The 19,178-nt window shown below is 35.5% G+C and overlaps 1 protein-coding gene across 4 annotated transcripts in view; it reads left to right on the top strand.

Annotated features, from left to right (window-relative positions):
- Positions 1-19,178, top strand: part of PCGF5 (polycomb group ring finger 5) — a 64,940-nt gene that overhangs the window by 35,083 nt on the left and 10,679 nt on the right. For 3 of the 4 annotated variants that reach the window (XM_071748730.1, XM_071748729.1, XM_071748728.1), the window contains exons 3-9: positions 5,867-5,963; positions 9,847-9,902; positions 10,025-10,084; positions 13,508-13,656; positions 14,929-15,027; positions 15,821-15,910; positions 17,917-17,976. In XM_071748730.1, the coding sequence (XP_071604831.1) occupies positions 5,867-5,963; positions 9,847-9,902; positions 10,025-10,084; positions 13,508-13,656; positions 14,929-15,027; positions 15,821-15,910; positions 17,917-17,976 (611 nt within the window). The remainder of the gene's footprint in view (positions 1-5,866; positions 5,964-9,846; positions 9,903-10,024; positions 10,085-13,507; positions 13,657-14,928; positions 15,028-15,820; positions 15,911-17,916; positions 17,977-19,178) is intronic. The other variant, XM_071748731.1, reaches the window with a different exon arrangement.

The raw sequence follows: 19,178 nt of genomic DNA, 5'->3' as shown, positions 1-19,178 counted from the left end.
TCCTCTCCTCACTGGGTCAGAGTGATTAGCTAAGAGGAGATCCTTGAAAGAAATCAAAGGTTGTGTACTGACAAGGGATTTGTCCCACAATTAACTAATGAACGTTTTCTCATAGCATATTCTGTTTAACAAATGCAATACAAAGTTTTATTTAGGTACCTTGTTAATCAACATTTAGAAAGCTAACCTAGGAAGAGTCTTCTAGTTGAACAGTATATGTATAGCTATGCATAAGAAGTGCAATTTCTTTACATAAGATGACATACAGCACAGTTGTGACACTGTTATCTGTATTTTCCAGCTGGTAACAAAGATCCGAAAGATTGTGCGAACCCTATATTTCTATATTGGAAAGTGTAGCATTGTGAATTATGTTATGGTTCTCAGCCAGTTAGCATATGCAACACAAGTATTTTTATCAGCTGTAGACAATCAACCTATGTGAGTTTAAGTTTTGTTTTGGTTCATCAGAAGTGTCATAGTACAACATGAAATTCAGGTCGTCATTTTGCTGGCACATGTAGCAGATACCTCGAAAGTCTGCAAGCTGTGTACATTTCAGTTAAGCTATTCCTTATCCTTTTTACCTTAGACTTCATACCAGTCACTGAAAATTCAAACTGATAGGCTCTGAAAAATGTTCAGTGTTTTATATTGAGAAAAATGGAGTAATTACACCTATCATATCTGAAGATAATAGGTTGATGATCCTACTCCTACTAGGAGTATCACCTATCAGTTCATTATTATTGAGTGCTAGAATTTTTGTGTATTTTTGAGTTTTACATTGCTATCAGTAAATCCCATGTAGTTTTGTCAGGCAAGTAGCACCATAGCTTTACATGAGAAAAACCAGAAGTTGTTCTAGATTACTGAAGTATTGATCTATAATTCCAAGGTTTGGGCTTTTTCTTGGTGTAAGATGACCTCCTGATTTGAGCTGGCTGCAAAAAGTCTTGATTGACATCTATATGTTTGCTGGGGTAAGGAATGCATCCATGTAGGATTGGCTTAAGACTCTTGGTTCCTCATGATCTTTTGACTGTTTATATCGTACTTGAGGACCCCTCTCACACTGAAGATTAACCTCTTCATTAATCATAAGTGTCTTTGATGGACCACGAATGGCCTCCAGGGGCACCATCTTCTCTCAAAAAAAATCAGGAAGACAGCACATAAACATATTCAGACCTAGGAATTACTTACTTTCCATAGTTCAGTTTGAGTTATAAATATTTCTTCAAGATTCATGAGTGTGGATATTAGCAGGCTTTATATTTATGAGTGATTAGTATTTGGGAGGTTTTAGCAGGAGGGTAGGAGTGGGTAAATCATCTGACTTTAAATGTAGCTATCTAGCCTGTGCATAGAGTTCTTCTGTATAGAAGTAATTTCAAATTTCTTCTAGGTGTAAATGAAAGCTGTAGCTCAGGTAGGTGTTATTTGTCTTTAGTTTGCAAAACAAAAAGGCTATCAAAGCAAAGTTTAAAATATCTTTACAAGATTAATCAATGAGTCTTTTCAAAGCAGTCAAGTCAATGTCATCTCATCATAGACTGAGAACTTCTGGCATGAATGAAGCAGAGATCCTAAGAACAAATGAATCGTCAAAGAATTTCACACATAATTTTGTCAAAAAACAGAAACTTTCTCTGAAGGAGGCTAGTAATAATTGCTTACAGAAAAAAAAAAAAGGATTGATACAAAGCCACATTAATCATTTTGAAGTATTTTTGTGCTAATCCTCTTTGAGTCTCCAAAGAGTCTTATCAATTCCAAAATTAATATTACCTTATAGTGATCATGCTTATACCATTTTTTGTTCTTTATTAATCATTTAAAATTGGTCTCTGACTAGAAAAACTGGCTTAATTGAGATTCTGCTGTTTCTGTCAAACAGGAGGCTTAAAAAAATAACAACCAACCCTTCCTTTTCTGTAGAAGTTAGCAGAAGAGGAACTCCACCTCATTTGTAGTTCTCCATTGAAAAAGATTTAACCCTAAGCTCAGTTTCTGTGAAGTCAAGTCAGAAATGGTCTAGTGTAAACTTTTATGTTACTTAACTCATCAACTTTCAGCTTAATTTCCATATGGCTACTATTCCCATCTCTGTGAGACTTCATAATTTCAGTATCGTACTCACTCCTCAGCCTTTTTTTCCCCGCACTGTTTAAAGTCAAGATTCTCCAAATGGAATTTCTGAGACAGTAGATGATTTCTTAACATTGTGATTCTCATCAGTATTGTCATTACTAGCAACTAATCTGTACATACACTTTCTCCTAACAGTAGTGTAGCATCTCCATCTTCATCACGGGGTAGATACTAGGATTATGAGATATCTGGTGTTTCAGTTGAAGACCTCAGTTGGCAGTAGCACATTTCACAGACTCCTTGGGAAGCTTGGTTGGAATGTAGAATCATAGAATGTCTGGTGTTGGAAGGGACCTTAAAGGTCATCTAATTCCAACCCCCCCTGCGTGGGCAGGGACACCTCCCACTAGACCAGGTTGCTCAAGGCCCCATCCAACCTGGCCTTGAACACTTCCAAGGAGGGGGCAGCCACAGCTTCCTTGGGCAACCTGTACCTGTGTCTCACCACCCTCAAATTAAAGAATTTCTTTCTAATGTCTAACCTAAATCTTTAAGTTTAAAATAATTTCCCCTTGTTTTTTCACTATACACCTTTGTAAAAAGCCCTACCCCAGCTTTCTTGTAGTCCCCCTTCAGATATTGATTGGAAGGTTGCTAAAAGGTCACCTCAGAGCCTCCTTTTCTCCAGGCTGAACAATCCCAATTTCCTCAGCCTGTCTTTAGAAGGGAGCTGCTCCAACCCTCTGATCATTTTAGTGGCTCTCCTCTGGACACATTCCAGGAGCTCTGTGTCCCTATGCTGGGGACTCCAGAACTGGACACAGTACTCCAGGTGGGGTCTCACAAGAACAGCCTAGGGGGAGAGTCACCTCCCTCACACATCTGTCTGTGCTGCTTTTGATGCAGCCCAGAACCTGGTTGGCTTTCTGGGCTGCAAGTGCACATTGTTGGCTCATGTTCAGCTTCTGGTCCTCCATCACCCCCAAGTCCTTCTCCTCAGAGCTGCCCTCAATCCTTTCTCCTCCCAGCCTATATTCTTGCATGGGATTACCTCGACTCAGGTGCAGAACTCTTGGCTTTATTGAACTTCATGTAGTTTGCACGAGCTCACTTCTTGAGCCTGTCAAGGTCCAAGGCTGTCAAGGTCCCTCTGGTTGGCATCCCTTTCCTCCACTGTGTTGACTTCACCACACAGTTTGGTGTCATCTGCAAACTTGCTGAAGGTGCATTCAATTCCATTGTCCATATGGCCAACAAAGATGTAAAACAGCACTGGTCCCAGTACTGACCCTTGAGGAACACCACGCATCACACATCTTCATTTGGACACTGAGCCATTGATCACAATACTTTGGGTGCAACCATCCAGCCAGTTCTTTATCCAGTGAGTGTTCCATCCATTGTTCCAGTTTAGAGACCAGAATGTTATGTGGGACAGTGTCAAATGCTTTGCACAGGTCCAGGCAGATGACATCTGTTGCTCTGCCCTTGTCCACCTCAGGCTGTGACCCCATCATAAAAGGCCACCAAATCAGTCAGGCAGGACTTGCCCTTTGTGAAGCCGTGTGGCTGTCACCAGTCACCCCTTTGTTATCCACGTGCCTTAGCAGAGCCTTCAGGAGGATCTGCTCTGTGACCTTGCCAGGCACAGAGATGAGACTGACTGGCCTGTAGTCTTCTGTTTTGGTTTTCCTGCCATATGTTTAGAGTAGGGCATTTTTTTGAGCGGCTCATTTTTTACTTCTTCAGAAGGACAAGGTAGCAAACTATACGTTACTAGGATGTTCTATTTCAGAAAGAAAAGCTCACTTCATCCTAGCTTTCTCATGAATACTGTGTCAGGATTTGATATTATTAGTGTCATTGGCTGTTTGTGTTTTTTTAAAATTTCAATAATATGACATGCTCATGATTTATCTTGAGCCATTTTTTGGACTGTCTTCAGGACTACTTGTAGGGCTTGAGAAACTAAAGGTACAGTAATGAGGATCTGAAGATAAGCAAGATTTTTGAGAATATTATATTAGGCTGTTCAGCCAGCTGTGCTAATTCTGTCTGTGCACTTGAATGGTGTTAGGGGTTGCTTGCAAGTATTTCAGGTATGGATACCTTCAGGGTTTCTATTTGTTCCTCAGTACAGTTTTACTGAGCAGTATAGTTTACTGAAATATTTGTTCCAAAAGTATAACTTTGGAAATGTGATGCTGCTTCTTCATGTGACTAAGACTCACTTGTGACACTTACTGACCTGAGGGTATCAAGCATGCATCATCTTATTTAGCTACAGGGGAGAGAGAGCTTTTTGGTTATTACATATTACTTTACAATACCCCTTTGTCTCAGCTGCTTTGCAGTCCCTGTGTGCAGAGGACAGCACTCCACCTCACATGTTGGCCTTGTTTGGCAGGACTTGGGGCCTTCTTGAGCTCATTTTACCAGATCAGCTGAAGCCTGCCCTGCATCCAGCACCACCAGAGCTGTTTTGCCTGGGCAGAGCGCCAAGAGCCAGCCAGCAAGTTCTGAAGCCTGCCTGTCAGACTGAAAGGGAAAAGTTCATTGTCATTTCAACCAGAGCTATGAAATTAATGTCCATATGTTAGTGTTTTAAAGTACTTTGAAAAAACACCCACATAAATGTTTAATGTGTACATATTATCAGCATCAGCTGACATGCAGTAACTCTTCTGAGCATACCAAGGCAAAGATAAGCACAGACTTCACTTGTGAGGTGACAGTTGTTAAAGGCATTTCAAGATCACTTAACAGTTGTCACATAATTAGCATTTACTAGCTTGTTTTAGAGGTATTCTTATTGCTTTAGGTAGTTGATGAAAGGAATTACAGTGTTTCAGCAGAAAACATGTTGCATTTGCAGGAGCCCATTTATTTTTTTAGTCCATTTACTGATGAATTTGCCGTTCTCATTTCAGTTTAGGTGAAGTAATAAACGAGAGGATAAGTTTATTTCCATCCATGATGTTGTAATGCAGTAGTAGTAGCAGGCATTTTCTCATCACTTTGTGTTCCATTTTCATATTAATGACAGCTAAATCTACCATCTGCAATTAAACGTTTGGAAGCAACGGTAGTGTAGCACCTTGTTTAGTTTAATTTCAGTTTACTGGATTTTATATTCACATTGTTGTTGCTTTGGGTTTGTTTGTGCTTGCCATGGTCCATAATACTGATTTTTCATTTTAAGATTCAAGTATTAAAAGCTTGCTGTAAGTTCTGTCATAGCTTTTGAAGGTGTGATGTTGAAATGAAAGCATTGTCTCTTCAAGCCTGTGTACAATTTCTGTGAACTTTTCTATTTTAAGTATTTACAGCATACTTGCATTTTTCAGTAACACTGTAGGAAATAAAATATATGTGCACGAGTCATTTCCAAATAATCTGGAATGATGATTGGCTCTGCTGCCCTAGCATGCGCTTCCTCAGAACCTTCTCTTTACATGTGTTACATGGTATGTGTTCTATGATGGGAGAATTGTAAGTAGTAAAAATACAACATAATCTAAAGCAGCAGTTGTCTAACCTGTTCTGCTGAACTCAGTGCTGCTGTGTCTGGCAAAGCAGAACTAGCTATGGCTGTGAGGAAAGAGAAGAGCATAAGATACACTCTAGGTATTTGCTTTAAAATAATACTGTTTGATGCATGAAATAGTAGTAGTAGTTGTTCAGTGGTATCATTATGTTTAAGCAATATTATTTACATTCTAGTCTGACGTGGGGGTTTTTTTGTTTTGTTTTGTTTTCTTCTGTCCCTCAGTTTGTAAGACTTGTATTGTTCAACACTTTGAAGATAGCAATGATTGTCCCAGGTGTGGCAACCAAGTGCATGAGACCAATCCACTAGAAATGTTAAGGTAAGATGGCATTGTACAATATTTGCAACATCTCCTGAAATGAAAGAACAAAAAAATTTTTAAAAAGTCTTTATGTCTGTATCCTGGAATAATACATATTTAGCAGCTCTTGGCCAAAGGTTTTCTTAATTTCTCATCTCCCAGTAAATTGTGAAGGATTTTTTTGTTGGGTTTTTTTTTTTTTTTTCAGAAAGGGGGAAGGATAACAGAAAGACATAGAAAGTATATTGTACAAATTAAAGCAAATGTTCTAGAATTTACTCTGGTTGGTATTATTTCCTAATGATTGTGTGATTGTGTTTGCTGCAGTTTGTCATATTTTGCTTAGGTTTTTGAGTGTTTTGTGTGTGCATAGCAATTCTCATGCTTCAGTTATATAGCAGGAGGATAGGTGAGAGATTAAATTCAGCAGCTCTAAAGGGTGTTTAGCTGAAGTCTTTATCATCTGAATGTTTTCTGAATAGGGCTAAAAGGGTTTCTGTAGATGTTTACCATGATCTCCTGATGTCAGTCTGAAGCACTGTGTCAGCCATTATAGAAGACAGTATGCAGAGTTCATAGGACTACTAATAAGTGGGAAACAAAAGCATTTTAGAAATATTTCTTTAATTCTGACAGGACCATTTCATAGAAGCTGAAAAATGCATTTTCTGAAACATCTAGTAAATGTTTAGTATAGTATGCTTTAAGCAGGAAATAATAAAAGGGTGAGAAAAGCTTTGACTGTAAGCCAGAAATGTGGGAAGAGCTATTTTCTCTGCAATTATTTCCTGAAACTCCTTTTAGAGTCTTTGGGTTTATTTGCCAGCAAACTGCAAATAGCTAGTAGTTTGCTGCTTGTACTTTGAAGGAATAATTTTAAGCATTTGCTAAACTCATATTCAGAAGAGCACATGAGCAGTGTAATGGAATTATCTTTTTTGGATGTTGCCTGCATAACTTAATATATTTCTTATACTCCAGCTGCAGAGACCAGGCCCATCATTGCTCAAGAATGCATTAATTTTCTGAGAAATGACGTCGAACACTCTAGATAGCATTTTTAACTGAGATCTTTGAGATAAACTTCATAAACTACTTTGTAAACTCAGTTCTGAGTAACTTCATAGCTATGTGAGTTTTCTAGATGTATTGTTTAGTTGGCAGACTTTAGGGTCTGTTGAGACTGTAAGCGTAGGTCTGAAATTGAGCATTGGGCTCTAAAATCAAAATCTGGGAACCTAGAGTATTAAATTCTATAATTCCCTTTCCTGATTTAGCAGAATTCTGCATCCTCAGTGTTCAATAGGGTGTGTGTTGGTTATGCCATGAAGGCAGGCTTCTTCTCTTCTTGGTAGCATGCCTCTTTGGATGCAAGTTTTCCTGAGTGATAGCCTTTGTTTGCTTCACTTCAGATAATTAGCAATTATCTGAGAGTAGCTGTGAACTTACTGAATGAGCTATCATTCAGTATTATAGAAGAGGTGAAAAAAGGAACTATATTAAACTAACATAAATACTTGGTTCTTCTGTCTGTATGTTCTGGTTTGGAGGCTAGAAAATGTGGAGTTGGAAAGAAGTCTTTCTAATACAGTAATTTTCTTGTTTCAGTATCAACAGCAAGTATATTAAATGACTTAGACCAACTCTGGAGTTATGTCAAGTAGTTTCATTTTGGAATAGGTTTGATGCAAATTGCAGATATACAAATCTTTTGTTAGAGTGATCATAAGTATGAATAATATGGACAAAAAGATGCATGTGAAATTGAGAGTCTATAATTTTCTGCGGTTTTTCCCTGTAACTTCCTTGTACTTAAAGAACAGATGTGTTATTTTTTTCTGCGTTTTTTCAAGTGCTGAAAAGTATTTCAAGGCTCAAATACCTCTTTTTGTTTAGTTTTAAAAAGAAAATAAAGTACTTGACTGGAGTATGAAGCCAGTTCTTGCTACTGGCATCATAAATTTGCTAAGTATACTGGGGTTTTTGCTGTGTTAGCATTACTAATTACTTTTGCTTTGAGCCACTGAAGATGATTTAAAAAGTGCTAAGTGGGAATTCTTGAAAATAAATGTGGGAAAACATCATGTATTATACCATCCTTAATAGTGGGGCTTTGAATTTTCTCTTCTGAAGTTTTACTTCTTAATGAGTAAGTTATGAAGATTGAAACTTTCTTCCAATGTGAAATTAGTTAGATTTCCAGGACAGGTTCCCAAGTTCCCAAATGTCTCCTGGGGAAACTTCATGGAAAGCAGTACCATATAGTTGCATTAGATACTGATAGGAGAGGCTTGAAAAATCATTTGAAAAGGTAAAAATATATTGTCCTCTAACAGAAGCTAAGTGTTAAGACATCCTATGATTTTGGTTTCCTTCTGTGGAAAGGAAAACAGTGAAAGAATACTCTCTTCATTTCTTTATTTTAGGGAAGGTCTTTTTCAGTTGCTGAAGAAGAGGCAATTAAAAATGGATTTTGACTGTAGCTGAAACAAATATTCTTATGGTATAGCTGTTTCCATGGACTGATGAATATCACAGGACCCCAGTCTCAGAACAAGATGATTGTGTCATTGTCTGATTGTAAACTTTCAATTGCAAATGCAAATTCTGTAAAGAAAAGAACCTGGAATGCTCATGTATTTATTACAAGAAGATCATTGTTATCTATTAGAATGTCATTCCTCAACAGTAAAATCATTCAGTTTTCTTTCTACTTTGCTGCTGTTCTAGTGAAAAAAAGATAGAGAACAAGTCATATGCTTTGTAAGACACCTATAGTGTATTACTAATAACAGATACACATACATGTGTGTTTGTATATATATATATGTATATATGCAAATATATATATATAGAGAGATCATTATTACGAAGAGAAAATAAGGCAATTAGTATAACAAAGGCAATATTTGTAGTGTAGCTCTTTACTGAATCTCAAGGTACTTAATTTCTCTGGCTTTATTACTTAGTATTTTTGGTTTGGCATGGATTTTTGTTTAGGCTGTGGATCACAGGAGTTACTGTTCACAAGAAAAGAAATAGAGGGCAAAGGGGAGAAAGGAAAAGAAAACAGCATGAGAAACAGAGGAAACTGAACAGTAAGAGACAGGAACTAGAAAGAGGATGATAAATTAAATGGATAGGAGAGTAGGTAAAATTCAAATAAAAAGGAAGAAAAATATTTTAACTTCAGCACCCAAGATAAATGCTCTGTGTCCTCTGGAAAGGACTGCAATAGCTATTTCTGGCACTTATATCAGGATATCAGGGGACATGCCTGTGCTGCATAAGGTTGTCTGGTAGGCAAACTCAGGGGAGATTTAAATGGTTTAAATTAATTATGTTGGGTACTGCGAATTGTCTAGCCAGAACAGCATGGATGCTCAGTGGTCTTCTTTGTCCTGCCAAGACTGCCTTGTCTATGTTGTAATGAGTGGGGAATAGAGTTTTTCATAACAGCCTCATTACCGAAGCACTTGACACTTAATATGATAATAGAATTTATAATTTTCATGCATATTACTGATGACCAGGACCTTAAAATTGGATACTACTTTTCCAGTTTGTTCGTTTTAGTAGCACAATTGTTTGTATGTAGCACAAATTAAACAATGAAAACTTTACAGTGTATTAATTTTTTTCTTTTCCGTTTAATTTATCTTTACTCATTAAAAATAAATTCCTTTTTTACTTTGAAAACAAATCCATTAAACAGGTAGTTGAGATAAACTATAATGCATGTTGTCTCTCAGGCTAAAATCAATTGGTTTTTGCAGGAGATATTACATACAAGAAACATGCAGTTCATTGTACTATTAAAAAGTTTTTGTTATTTAAAGGCTAAAGCTATTTAAAAACCTAGTTTCTAGTTAATGTGAAATTTATATTTTCTCTTTGGAAGGCTGGATAACACCTTAGAAGAAATTATATTTAAACTGGTGCCTGGACTTCGAGAACGTAAGTTTTTCATTTGCTTTTGAGTACCTGTTTGGGTTGATGGAGGGAATATGGCTGTTTCTAATGAAGTACCCATAATATTGAGTTAAAAATTCACATTACTGTTCTTTGATGTTAACTAGAGGAACTGCAGCGAGAGATCGAATTTTGGAAGAAAAACAAACCTCAAGAAAATGGACAAGGTGATGGCTCTTTTTCTTTCCTTTCATCTGTTAAGCTACATTGCTTTTTAAGCCCTGTTTCTTCAAACACATTGTTGCACATTCAAGCAGGTTGTTGCTACTGAAGTCAAAGATAATAGAGAAACTCTAGTAACAAATCTACTTAAATGTAGTCTGGGCCTTCAGGTACTGCTGATAATGTCTTCCCAGTTGTTTTACAAACACTAGCTCTATTGCCGCTTGTTTGCATTTCACTAAGATCTCACTTTAAAAATTCAGGAGATTTTCCACTGGCATTACTGATTTTCTTAATACAGCAAGATACAGAACTACTTGAGGTTTTTTACTGATTATTTTCTGTTACTGAATTTGACCAGCTTTTAAGTAATAAATTGTCTGGAATTAATTATGGCGAGTAGTAACATTTTTCTATACACAATAAACGACTGTATAATCTAGGTTCCAAAATGCTTTTTCTTTATGTTTCCTTTTTGTCATATTTGATCCGTGAACTTCAAGAACACAGTATTGAGCTAGTAAGTGAGGACTTCATCACACTGGTATTGTGCACCATTAATTTGACACTAAGGCTTTGACACCATAGCCCATTAGATTTGGACATTTTTAAGAATTTTTGAAAGCCTTTGCTAAGCTAAAGAAATAGCTATTTTTACTAAGGGTTCACTGTTAAGTAAATGTCTTATAATACTCTTCTGCACTCAAATATTTATAATATCTTCTTTTCAACTCCATAACATCTCTTTTTCTTCCTCGCTAGTTTTGTTGATTTGCATTTGGCATCCTCAATAAGTGATAAAGTCCTTTTCTCTGTTACATATTTAAGAACTGCAGGACAGTTTAGATGAAATTGCATTAGTTTACTACAACTTACTGTTGCAGTGTGTTGTAGTGTAGTCAGTTTTTAAAATAGTTAGACATTTTTCTAGGAAATACAGACACTTTCTGACTGTGTAGAAAGCAATTTTCTGATATACACATAAAAAACAGACATAGAATTTGCAAATATTTAGAATGTGACTTTCTTTTACCCAAATTATTCTTCTGGTTTTTACCTTATTCCCATTATGTAATGGTAAGCCTAATGGAGATCAGTGACTAAGTATAATGAGTGATAGGATTGTTTTGTTCTAACTCTCACAATGTACTTTTAAGTAGCTACAAATGTTCCAGTTCTGTTAGTGACTTTATCTTCAGGCTATGAAAATTTGGCTCTACTAACCATTTGAAAGTTGTGACAACTAATTGAGACAAACTATAAGCATTTAAACTATGTTCTGCAGTAATCAAGCATTTAGAATGTTGCCTGAGAATAAATTATTTATTGAGAATAATTTTAGGTAGTAGGGACCGTTTCAGGTGCCCATACCATGCCCTGCAATCACTGTTTATCTTATGTACAAGTCTGTTATGTCCTTTACACACATCACGACGCAGTTCCTGAACTTAACATCATGGATAGATCTGTAAAAAATCTCAGGACTTAGAATTTTCACCTATCAGAAGAAAAGAAACCCAAACATCAAAGCCTTTCTCAAGCATTGGTGACTCCACTAGCAGAGTGGTTATTAGAGAGAATTGATGGATGGTGGTAGGAAGCATGCTGTGGTGGAGAGAAAAAAAACTTTATTGGTCTAGTGCCAATTGAAGAAGCATTTGAATTTCTATCAGAGTACCTTGAAATACACAAGCTTTTTGTGTATTTGCCTATTTCTGTAATGATTTTATGATCGGAAATTTGCTAAATTTTCATAGTCCTGTAGTTGGTTTGTCTTTCAAGACTTTTCAAACTGCAAAACAGAATCTTCCTCCATTACTTAGTATGATAACTGTTGGCAGTGGTGGATATTTTTGCATTGCCAAAGAATCTGTGAATCACTGTCAGATTCCTTAAACAATGCTTGTGACAGGTAGACTGCACCTTCTTGGTTGAAAGAGTGTGCCTCTGGGACTTTCACAAAAAAAAAAAAAAATCTTGTGTTTGATACTTTAAATTCTGTTCACAGAAAGATAATGGGAACATATATGACAGAGAATCAGCTGAGAGGCAGTAGCTAGTAGGCACTTATAGACAAATCTTTTATAATTATAAATACTTCAAAATTGTGAGAAAGAAAAGTAATGAATGTAGCTTTAAACTTATATTGAATGTGTAAATGGAACCAAATGAACCAATTACTGAGTCTAGAAACTTGATATTTGATAAAGTTTTCATTCTGTCTTCTCATCTTAACTCTTCTAAGTGACTTGAAGTTTGTGGTAAGTGTAGGAAAACAGCAGGATATGATCTGAAAGTTTTTCAGGAAATGCAAAAGTAGCCTATGCAAGCTACTTGTGATAATGTTTTATGACAACAGAGAGCAGCCTATGTTTCAAATCACAATATATGTTGAGCATACAGAAAAAAAATTCATGTATTAGTGTATTGTACAGTGTGTATTGTATAGTGTATTGTATAGTGTACAGATTTACAAATCTGTAAAAATTGCTCCATATTATGGCTCATTGTATGCTTATTATTTACAAACATTGCAGCTTAATCTAGACATTAGTTGCTAGCCTTAGCATTTGATTGTTCAACAACACTGAACCTGTGGAAACTGCAGGAGATAGATAGTACCTTTTCCAAAGAGTTAGATTTTTAAACCAGGATCCATAGAACATGTAACTGCATCAGTGAAGAGTGATAACATGGTATATGCATGGTTATGCAGGATGTGTATTCTGACAAAAAATATGGGGACCGTTCTTCTTTTCTTTTTAATTCTGATTTTAAAGGAGAACAAGTAAGCATGTGGCTATTTAGTTCTAAAATTCTTCAGGAGAGGCACACCTGGAGTTTTTACAATGACATAGCTTAGACCAAGTCAAAATTGCACGAAAGTTAAGTTTTATCTTTCCTTCGTTTGTTCATGAAGTAACATTTCAGATGTCCACAACATTTCAGGTTGTTGCAGCAGACAATTAATATGAATGGCTTACCTATGTTATTATGATATGCAAGTGTAAGTGTACCTATGTTATTTTGATATGCTGTTTATTTAAAAGCAATATCTTTTGGTAGTGAACTGCAATACCATAGACCAGGTGTAGGTGATTGAGTGATCTTGATGCATGTGCAGTTGGAGGGTTTTAATCACTTTGCACAAGCAGGAGTAAACAGCCATAACCATTAGTGGGCCAGCAGCATAATTATATTTGGTCACATAGAAATTTGTTGCTTGCATTGAAATTTTACTGCTAAAACTTTATTTTGAGAGAGTTGTAAATTCATCATTTTAAGAATGCACTGAATAAAAAATTTATAAATTTAGTTTGAAGAAAAATATAATCTTGAAAAATGAGTATTACTTTAAATGTGTGTTTGTTGCTACTGTGACTTTTAACTATTTTTCACTCAAATAATATGATCTTCCTAATTTACAGATGAAAGCCCAAAAGCTGATAAACCCAAAGTAGATGAGGAGTGTGATGAAAATGAAGAAGATAAAGACTATCACAGGAGTGACCCACAGATTGCTATCTGCCTTGACTGTTTACGCAACAATGGGCAGTCAGGAGATAATGTAGTCAAAGTGAGTGGTAAAGATCATCTGTGTGATGTTATTGTTGGCAGAATATTATCTTATAAGAACCAAATCATTTTATAACCATTAACAGTAGATATTAATGTGGTCCATGTCTTCATTTCCAGTCTTAGTCGACTTGATTTTGGCATTTCAATGTGTCTTGGAAATCTGAAAAAATATGATTCCAAGCAGAAATGCACCTGTGAAGCAGATTTTTTTTTTTAATGGATTATAGTTTTATAGTTTACAGCCTTGATGATATACAACTGCATTACACATTACCACAGAATACCACAGAGGTACTTAAAAGCTAGCTGTAGACTATCTGCCTTGCACTTTCAGGATCTGTGTCTTCACGTGCCATCATGAAGCTTCTTTCAGATAGCTTGAGCTTTGAATGACTGTGATCCAGATCTTCTAAGCTGTAAACCTGACACTGACTTGTTGCCTGTGGCGTTGGGCAGCTCACTTCCCTCTGTGAAATCTGTAGAGTAATGCCTGCTAACCTGTTGTTTTAAGAATTAGGGGTATTTGTTTTCTTCCCTGAATGGATGAATAACTAATGGTATTGAGTCTAGAAGAAAGTGTTTAGAAATCCTCTTAGATTTTAATAATGTATTATTAAATTGCAAAGTTAAGAATTGCAAAAATATTGAAAATATGTCATATAAAACTCTACTTCATTTTTCTGTGTGCCACATTACATGTATAGTTTGGGAAGCTCGCACAAAGTAAAAAAGTTTTGATTCAGCAAGTATGTGTTATCACTGTGTGCTTATGCTATATACAGTAAGAAATCTGTATCTCCATCACCATGTAGGAGTCTCAGGTTTCCAGCTTTCCCATTTAATCAAAACCATTAGGTTTTTATCACAGAATCTGATAATAGAACGCATCAAGTTTGTAGCTTGCCTCTATTTTACTTAGACTATTTGAAGATGCTATAACTTCTTTTTTTTTTCCTCAAGGATTGAAGAAATTCTAAGAAATGGAGTATCTGTTTGACTTCCAGTGTTACTAACACAGACACATAGATTACTAAGTTCTTCTTGGGCTTTTGGTGGTTTTAGTGGGTCAATTGAACTTGTTTGTCATTTTGTAATTTTAGCAAAAAAATGAACTAAATGAACCTATGGTACCATTATGAATTAGACGAGATCAGTAATATTCGTTACTAGTTGAAAAAATTGCTAATAACAACTGTTCTTGCACTAAAGATTGTTTACATGCTCCAGATTTTCTAACATGCTTTTTTCTGTTTTGTTGCTGTTGCTTTAGGGTTTAATGAAGAAATTCATTCGCTGTTCCACTCGAGTGACTGTGGGAACCATCAAAAAGTTTCTCAGCTTAAAATTAAAACTTCCAAGTTCTTATGAGGTATATTTGAAAGAATGATGCATGTATTTTTATTTCCCTGTAATGTATTAGGTTTTTATGAAGTACAATAATAATCGAACTTGAGGAATAGTTTTTTTTAACTCCCACCACTAAGTACAGTTCAGTATTCCCAGTAAGATTTTCTGCCTGTAAATGAGAAGGGATCATATCTGCTCACTTCAAAATTTCAACACTCTTTCCTCTAAAAATCAGAAAAACATGGCTATAGTGATGAAAGAATTGTCAAATATTTTCATTGCAATGCAGAAGTAAGATGCTAAAATATGATTTAAACAAGTAATTTTATGCAAGATCATTGCTTTTTCTTTTGCCTTCAGCTAATGAACAGTCATGTTTGTGTAATCAGAGGTACATCTTACTTGTAATTTACCATTATTCTTGAACTATTTTTTATAATTATTTGATTGTTCAAAAGATTGTTGTCATAGCAAGGAGGCCTTCAAAATACAACATCTCTTTAAATTGGTACTGTGCAGTACTGGTGAAAATAGAGGGAATGTTTTTCTATCAATGATTTTCTACCTAGCTTAGGAGACTTGCTTCTGTCCACACCTTAACTGAAAACACAAAAGTGAAAAACTAAAGTGGAATACTTATACAAAGTAGCTAATTGTCAGCATGTTGTATTTGTCCAGGTTTGATATACATGTCTGATGGAGTTATATAGTGATAGGAGTTGTGGGATTAACTCTCAAAGATTCTCTTAGGAGTTCATTTAGATGTTAAAATTTTCCATTTCTTTGCCTTACTCTTTGTTGTATTGTATTTTAAGCTGGATGTACTATGCAACGGAGAAATCATGGGGAAGGATCACACTATGGAATTCATCTATATGACAAGATGGAGACTAAGAGGCGAAAATGTAAATGCTGTTACATTATTCATACATGATGCTTTGGTATATTTATTACTGAGAATATAAAAGTTTTCTCAGCCTGGTTCAAAATACGTGCTCTGACACCTCAAAAAAACCCTTATCTAAAAATTAATTTTGGATGTTTTTTTGATTTCTTTACTTAAAAGAGTTGAATGAAACCCAGCAGCAGGTATATTGTGTAGATTCTGAAACTTAAAAAGAACAGGTATACAAAACTTAAGTTTTGCTCTGAGTTTTAAATTAAGTACATGAAAACTCAAGTGCTTGCTCTTTTTCTGCAAATTTGCCTTTAAGTGACCTTGGAGTTAGAGTAGTTGGGAAATCTGCATCCAGCAGTTCTGTATAAAGAGTCTGTTTTATTCAGTCAGTAAACTTAAAGTGGCACTGAAAAATTACTTCCAAAATGTAATTGTTTTGATACTGTTTATGTTCATACTACCCCCCCCTTTTTTGTAGATATGCTGTGTAACAGTCAGCAGCCAGATATCACAGCTAAATGAGTTTTCTTTGCTGCTTTTGTATCATTTAGAGTGCAATATTTCATTTACTAAGAGGTATTTCTTTCAGGTTTGATACTCAGTTTGATCTAGTAGCCCTTATATTGCCTTGTAAATTTAATTTTTTTTAGATATCATATACCCATTTCTTCCCTTTCTTTTATGCATTCATTTTGTGTGGCTATTGATGGTTTCTCACTCTTTATGTCTTTGTAGCAATTTATGCAAATTTGTTATCTAGCAGTGGCAGTGGAGACTATATTGGAGCATGATTAAGCACTTAACATACATGTACTGATCTATAAAATATTACAAGCTCTCTCTACTTTTCTTCTGTTTTTCTGTAAGCTTCTTAGTACTCAGAATAAAAAATACTGTGACACAGATAGAGAAGATCAAGGAAGGATTAAGCAAACTGTAGATTTAACAATTTAAGTGTTCCTTAAAACTTTACCTTAACCTGTAGTGGAGGGGGGGAAAGATGGATTTTGATAGGAACTGGAGGAGTTGATGTACATAGGGAATTATTAATTAAATTTGAAAATAATATTTTTGCACTGAAATAATATGATTTCTGAAGCCCCAATATTGTACCAGTAGTTTAAGTAATATTTTTTCCAATATTGCCTTGAAACTGGTGGGTGGGTTTTTGGTTTGCCATCTTACATTTTTGTTAGCATTGTCTGTAGTAGCAGGACATGTTGAGGCAACACTAATGGAATTCTTTCATGGCTTTTAGTCCTTCAGCCTCTGCTTCCAAATGGACTATGGGCAGCTGCATTGGTTAGGAAGAAAGAGTAACTATTATCTTGACAAAAAGAACATTGTTTGTACTGGTTAAAATTGTTTAAAAATCTCAGAAATAGAGTTTTTAAAATTAGGTGAATATAAATGTTGGCAATTTACATACATATAGTCAGATATGTGTTCATCTTTTCCTTTATGTGGTTGTAAATTGCTCCCCTGAAGCTGAAAATGACAAACTAAAACCTGTAAAACTTACATTGCACTACTAATAAGTCCAGTAGCATCTGGACCTCTATGATTTTGTTTTCCTTAACTCTTTTGGTTCTTGTTATAGAACAGAAATTGTGATGGTAATTAATTATCAGTCTCTTCTTTTGGATGGAGATCAAGTAAATCTATTATCTCTGTCTTTGGTACTATTCACCCTTAGTATTTATGGGTACACCTGTGGACCTTTCAAGAGCAAGAGGTAGAGCAGTAAAGAGAAATCATCCATTTATTCAGTAGAGAAGTCTTTCCTGTTTTGAATAAGTACATTAATTTTAACCTTTACATTTGAAAATTAAAAAAAAAAAAAAAAAAAAAAACAACCAAATAAACCCCACCAAACCAAAATCCCCACAAACACACATAAAAAAACCCCAAAAACAAGCAAACAAAAAAAAAACCCCAGAACATTGAAGTGGTAATTGTAAATGTCCAGCTGTGGATGCCTCTTATCTGATCAGAAAATCATCTCCTTCGCAGTTTCGGTGTCAGAACTGCTCATCTGCACAAGTCTGCTCACTGGATGGCACTTTTTATCAGGTAAGAGGCACTCACGACTGTACATGCTACAGTCATTAAGGTCCTGTCAGCACGTCAATTGTAATCCAAGTTGCAGAGTTTTTGTAAGTCCTCACTTCAAAGTGCTGGAACTCTATGAGCAAGGCCTGAGCATTTTCATTCCTTCAGAGACTTTATTTCAGGAATAAAAAGAATCCGTTCCAAATGTTTAGGTGTTTCTTTTACTTTAGGCCATTTATCTTTTTGTTAGACATGGCATCTAGAGATATCGGACTGCATCAGTCTGGAAGGATTATCTACTTCTTCCTATCTCATCCTTCTAACTTGTAGTATTGTGCAGTCACTGACAAGGGATCAAAACTGAAGAGTGTGAATCAAAAGAGACTACATTGGTTTAATCTCTTTATGGCAATTCATATGTTATTTAATTTAAATGTTATTTAAAGAGTAAAGAAATGCTAGCTTTTTCTAATACTGTATTTCTTTCACATCTTTTAAAATTAGAAATGGAATAAATATTTTATATCTGGAATAAAACAAACACAAAACCCCCAACACCTACAAACTGGAGATGATTTTAAATTTCATTGATTAATCCAGTTCATACCTATGTGAAACTATATTTCAGTTTACTTATAATTAATTTTGATTTGAACTAATTTCTAAAAGTTACTTTAGAAGTTTGGAATACTTTTTTTTGCTTAGAAAAAAATTAATGATAGAGGGCCACTCCCTAGTATGGATGGGAGTGATCTACTGTAGTCACGCTTGGTAGAAATGTTCTGGTGTGGTGCATTTTATTTGTACAATTACTTCTTAATTTTGTTTTTTAAAAACACTGAGCATCACTGGTTTACATAGCAATTTCAGCCAGGTTACAGGTTACTATTCTGTCTCTGCCTATATGCATTATAGGAAAATTAGAAGTTGGAAATTAGAGTTGGGTACTTCCAGAGACAATTTGTATAATCAAAGTGAAAGACGTGTGAGATAGCATTTGAATAATATGGTAGTTGTATCCTACTCCTAAGAATCAGTGACCAAGTCACTTATGGTACTACAAATATGTGTTTGTTAATTGCTCACGCAGACATGGTGCTCCCTGTCTTCTCTCCAAAATGCTCCTGCTGCTGTTAATACCTCTGGGTTTATGTTGGGATCTCCCTGCACTCCAGTTTGTAAATGCCAAGCAAGTGTCATCACATTTAGTTCTGGTGATCGTT

This window comes from Heliangelus exortis, chromosome 7 (genome assembly GCF_036169615.1).
Source record: "Heliangelus exortis chromosome 7, bHelExo1.hap1, whole genome shotgun sequence".
Taxonomy (NCBI): Eukaryota; Metazoa; Chordata; class Aves; order Apodiformes; family Trochilidae; genus Heliangelus; species Heliangelus exortis.
Note: the sequence above shows the minus strand (reverse complement) of the source record. Positions and strands in the feature narration are given on the sequence as shown.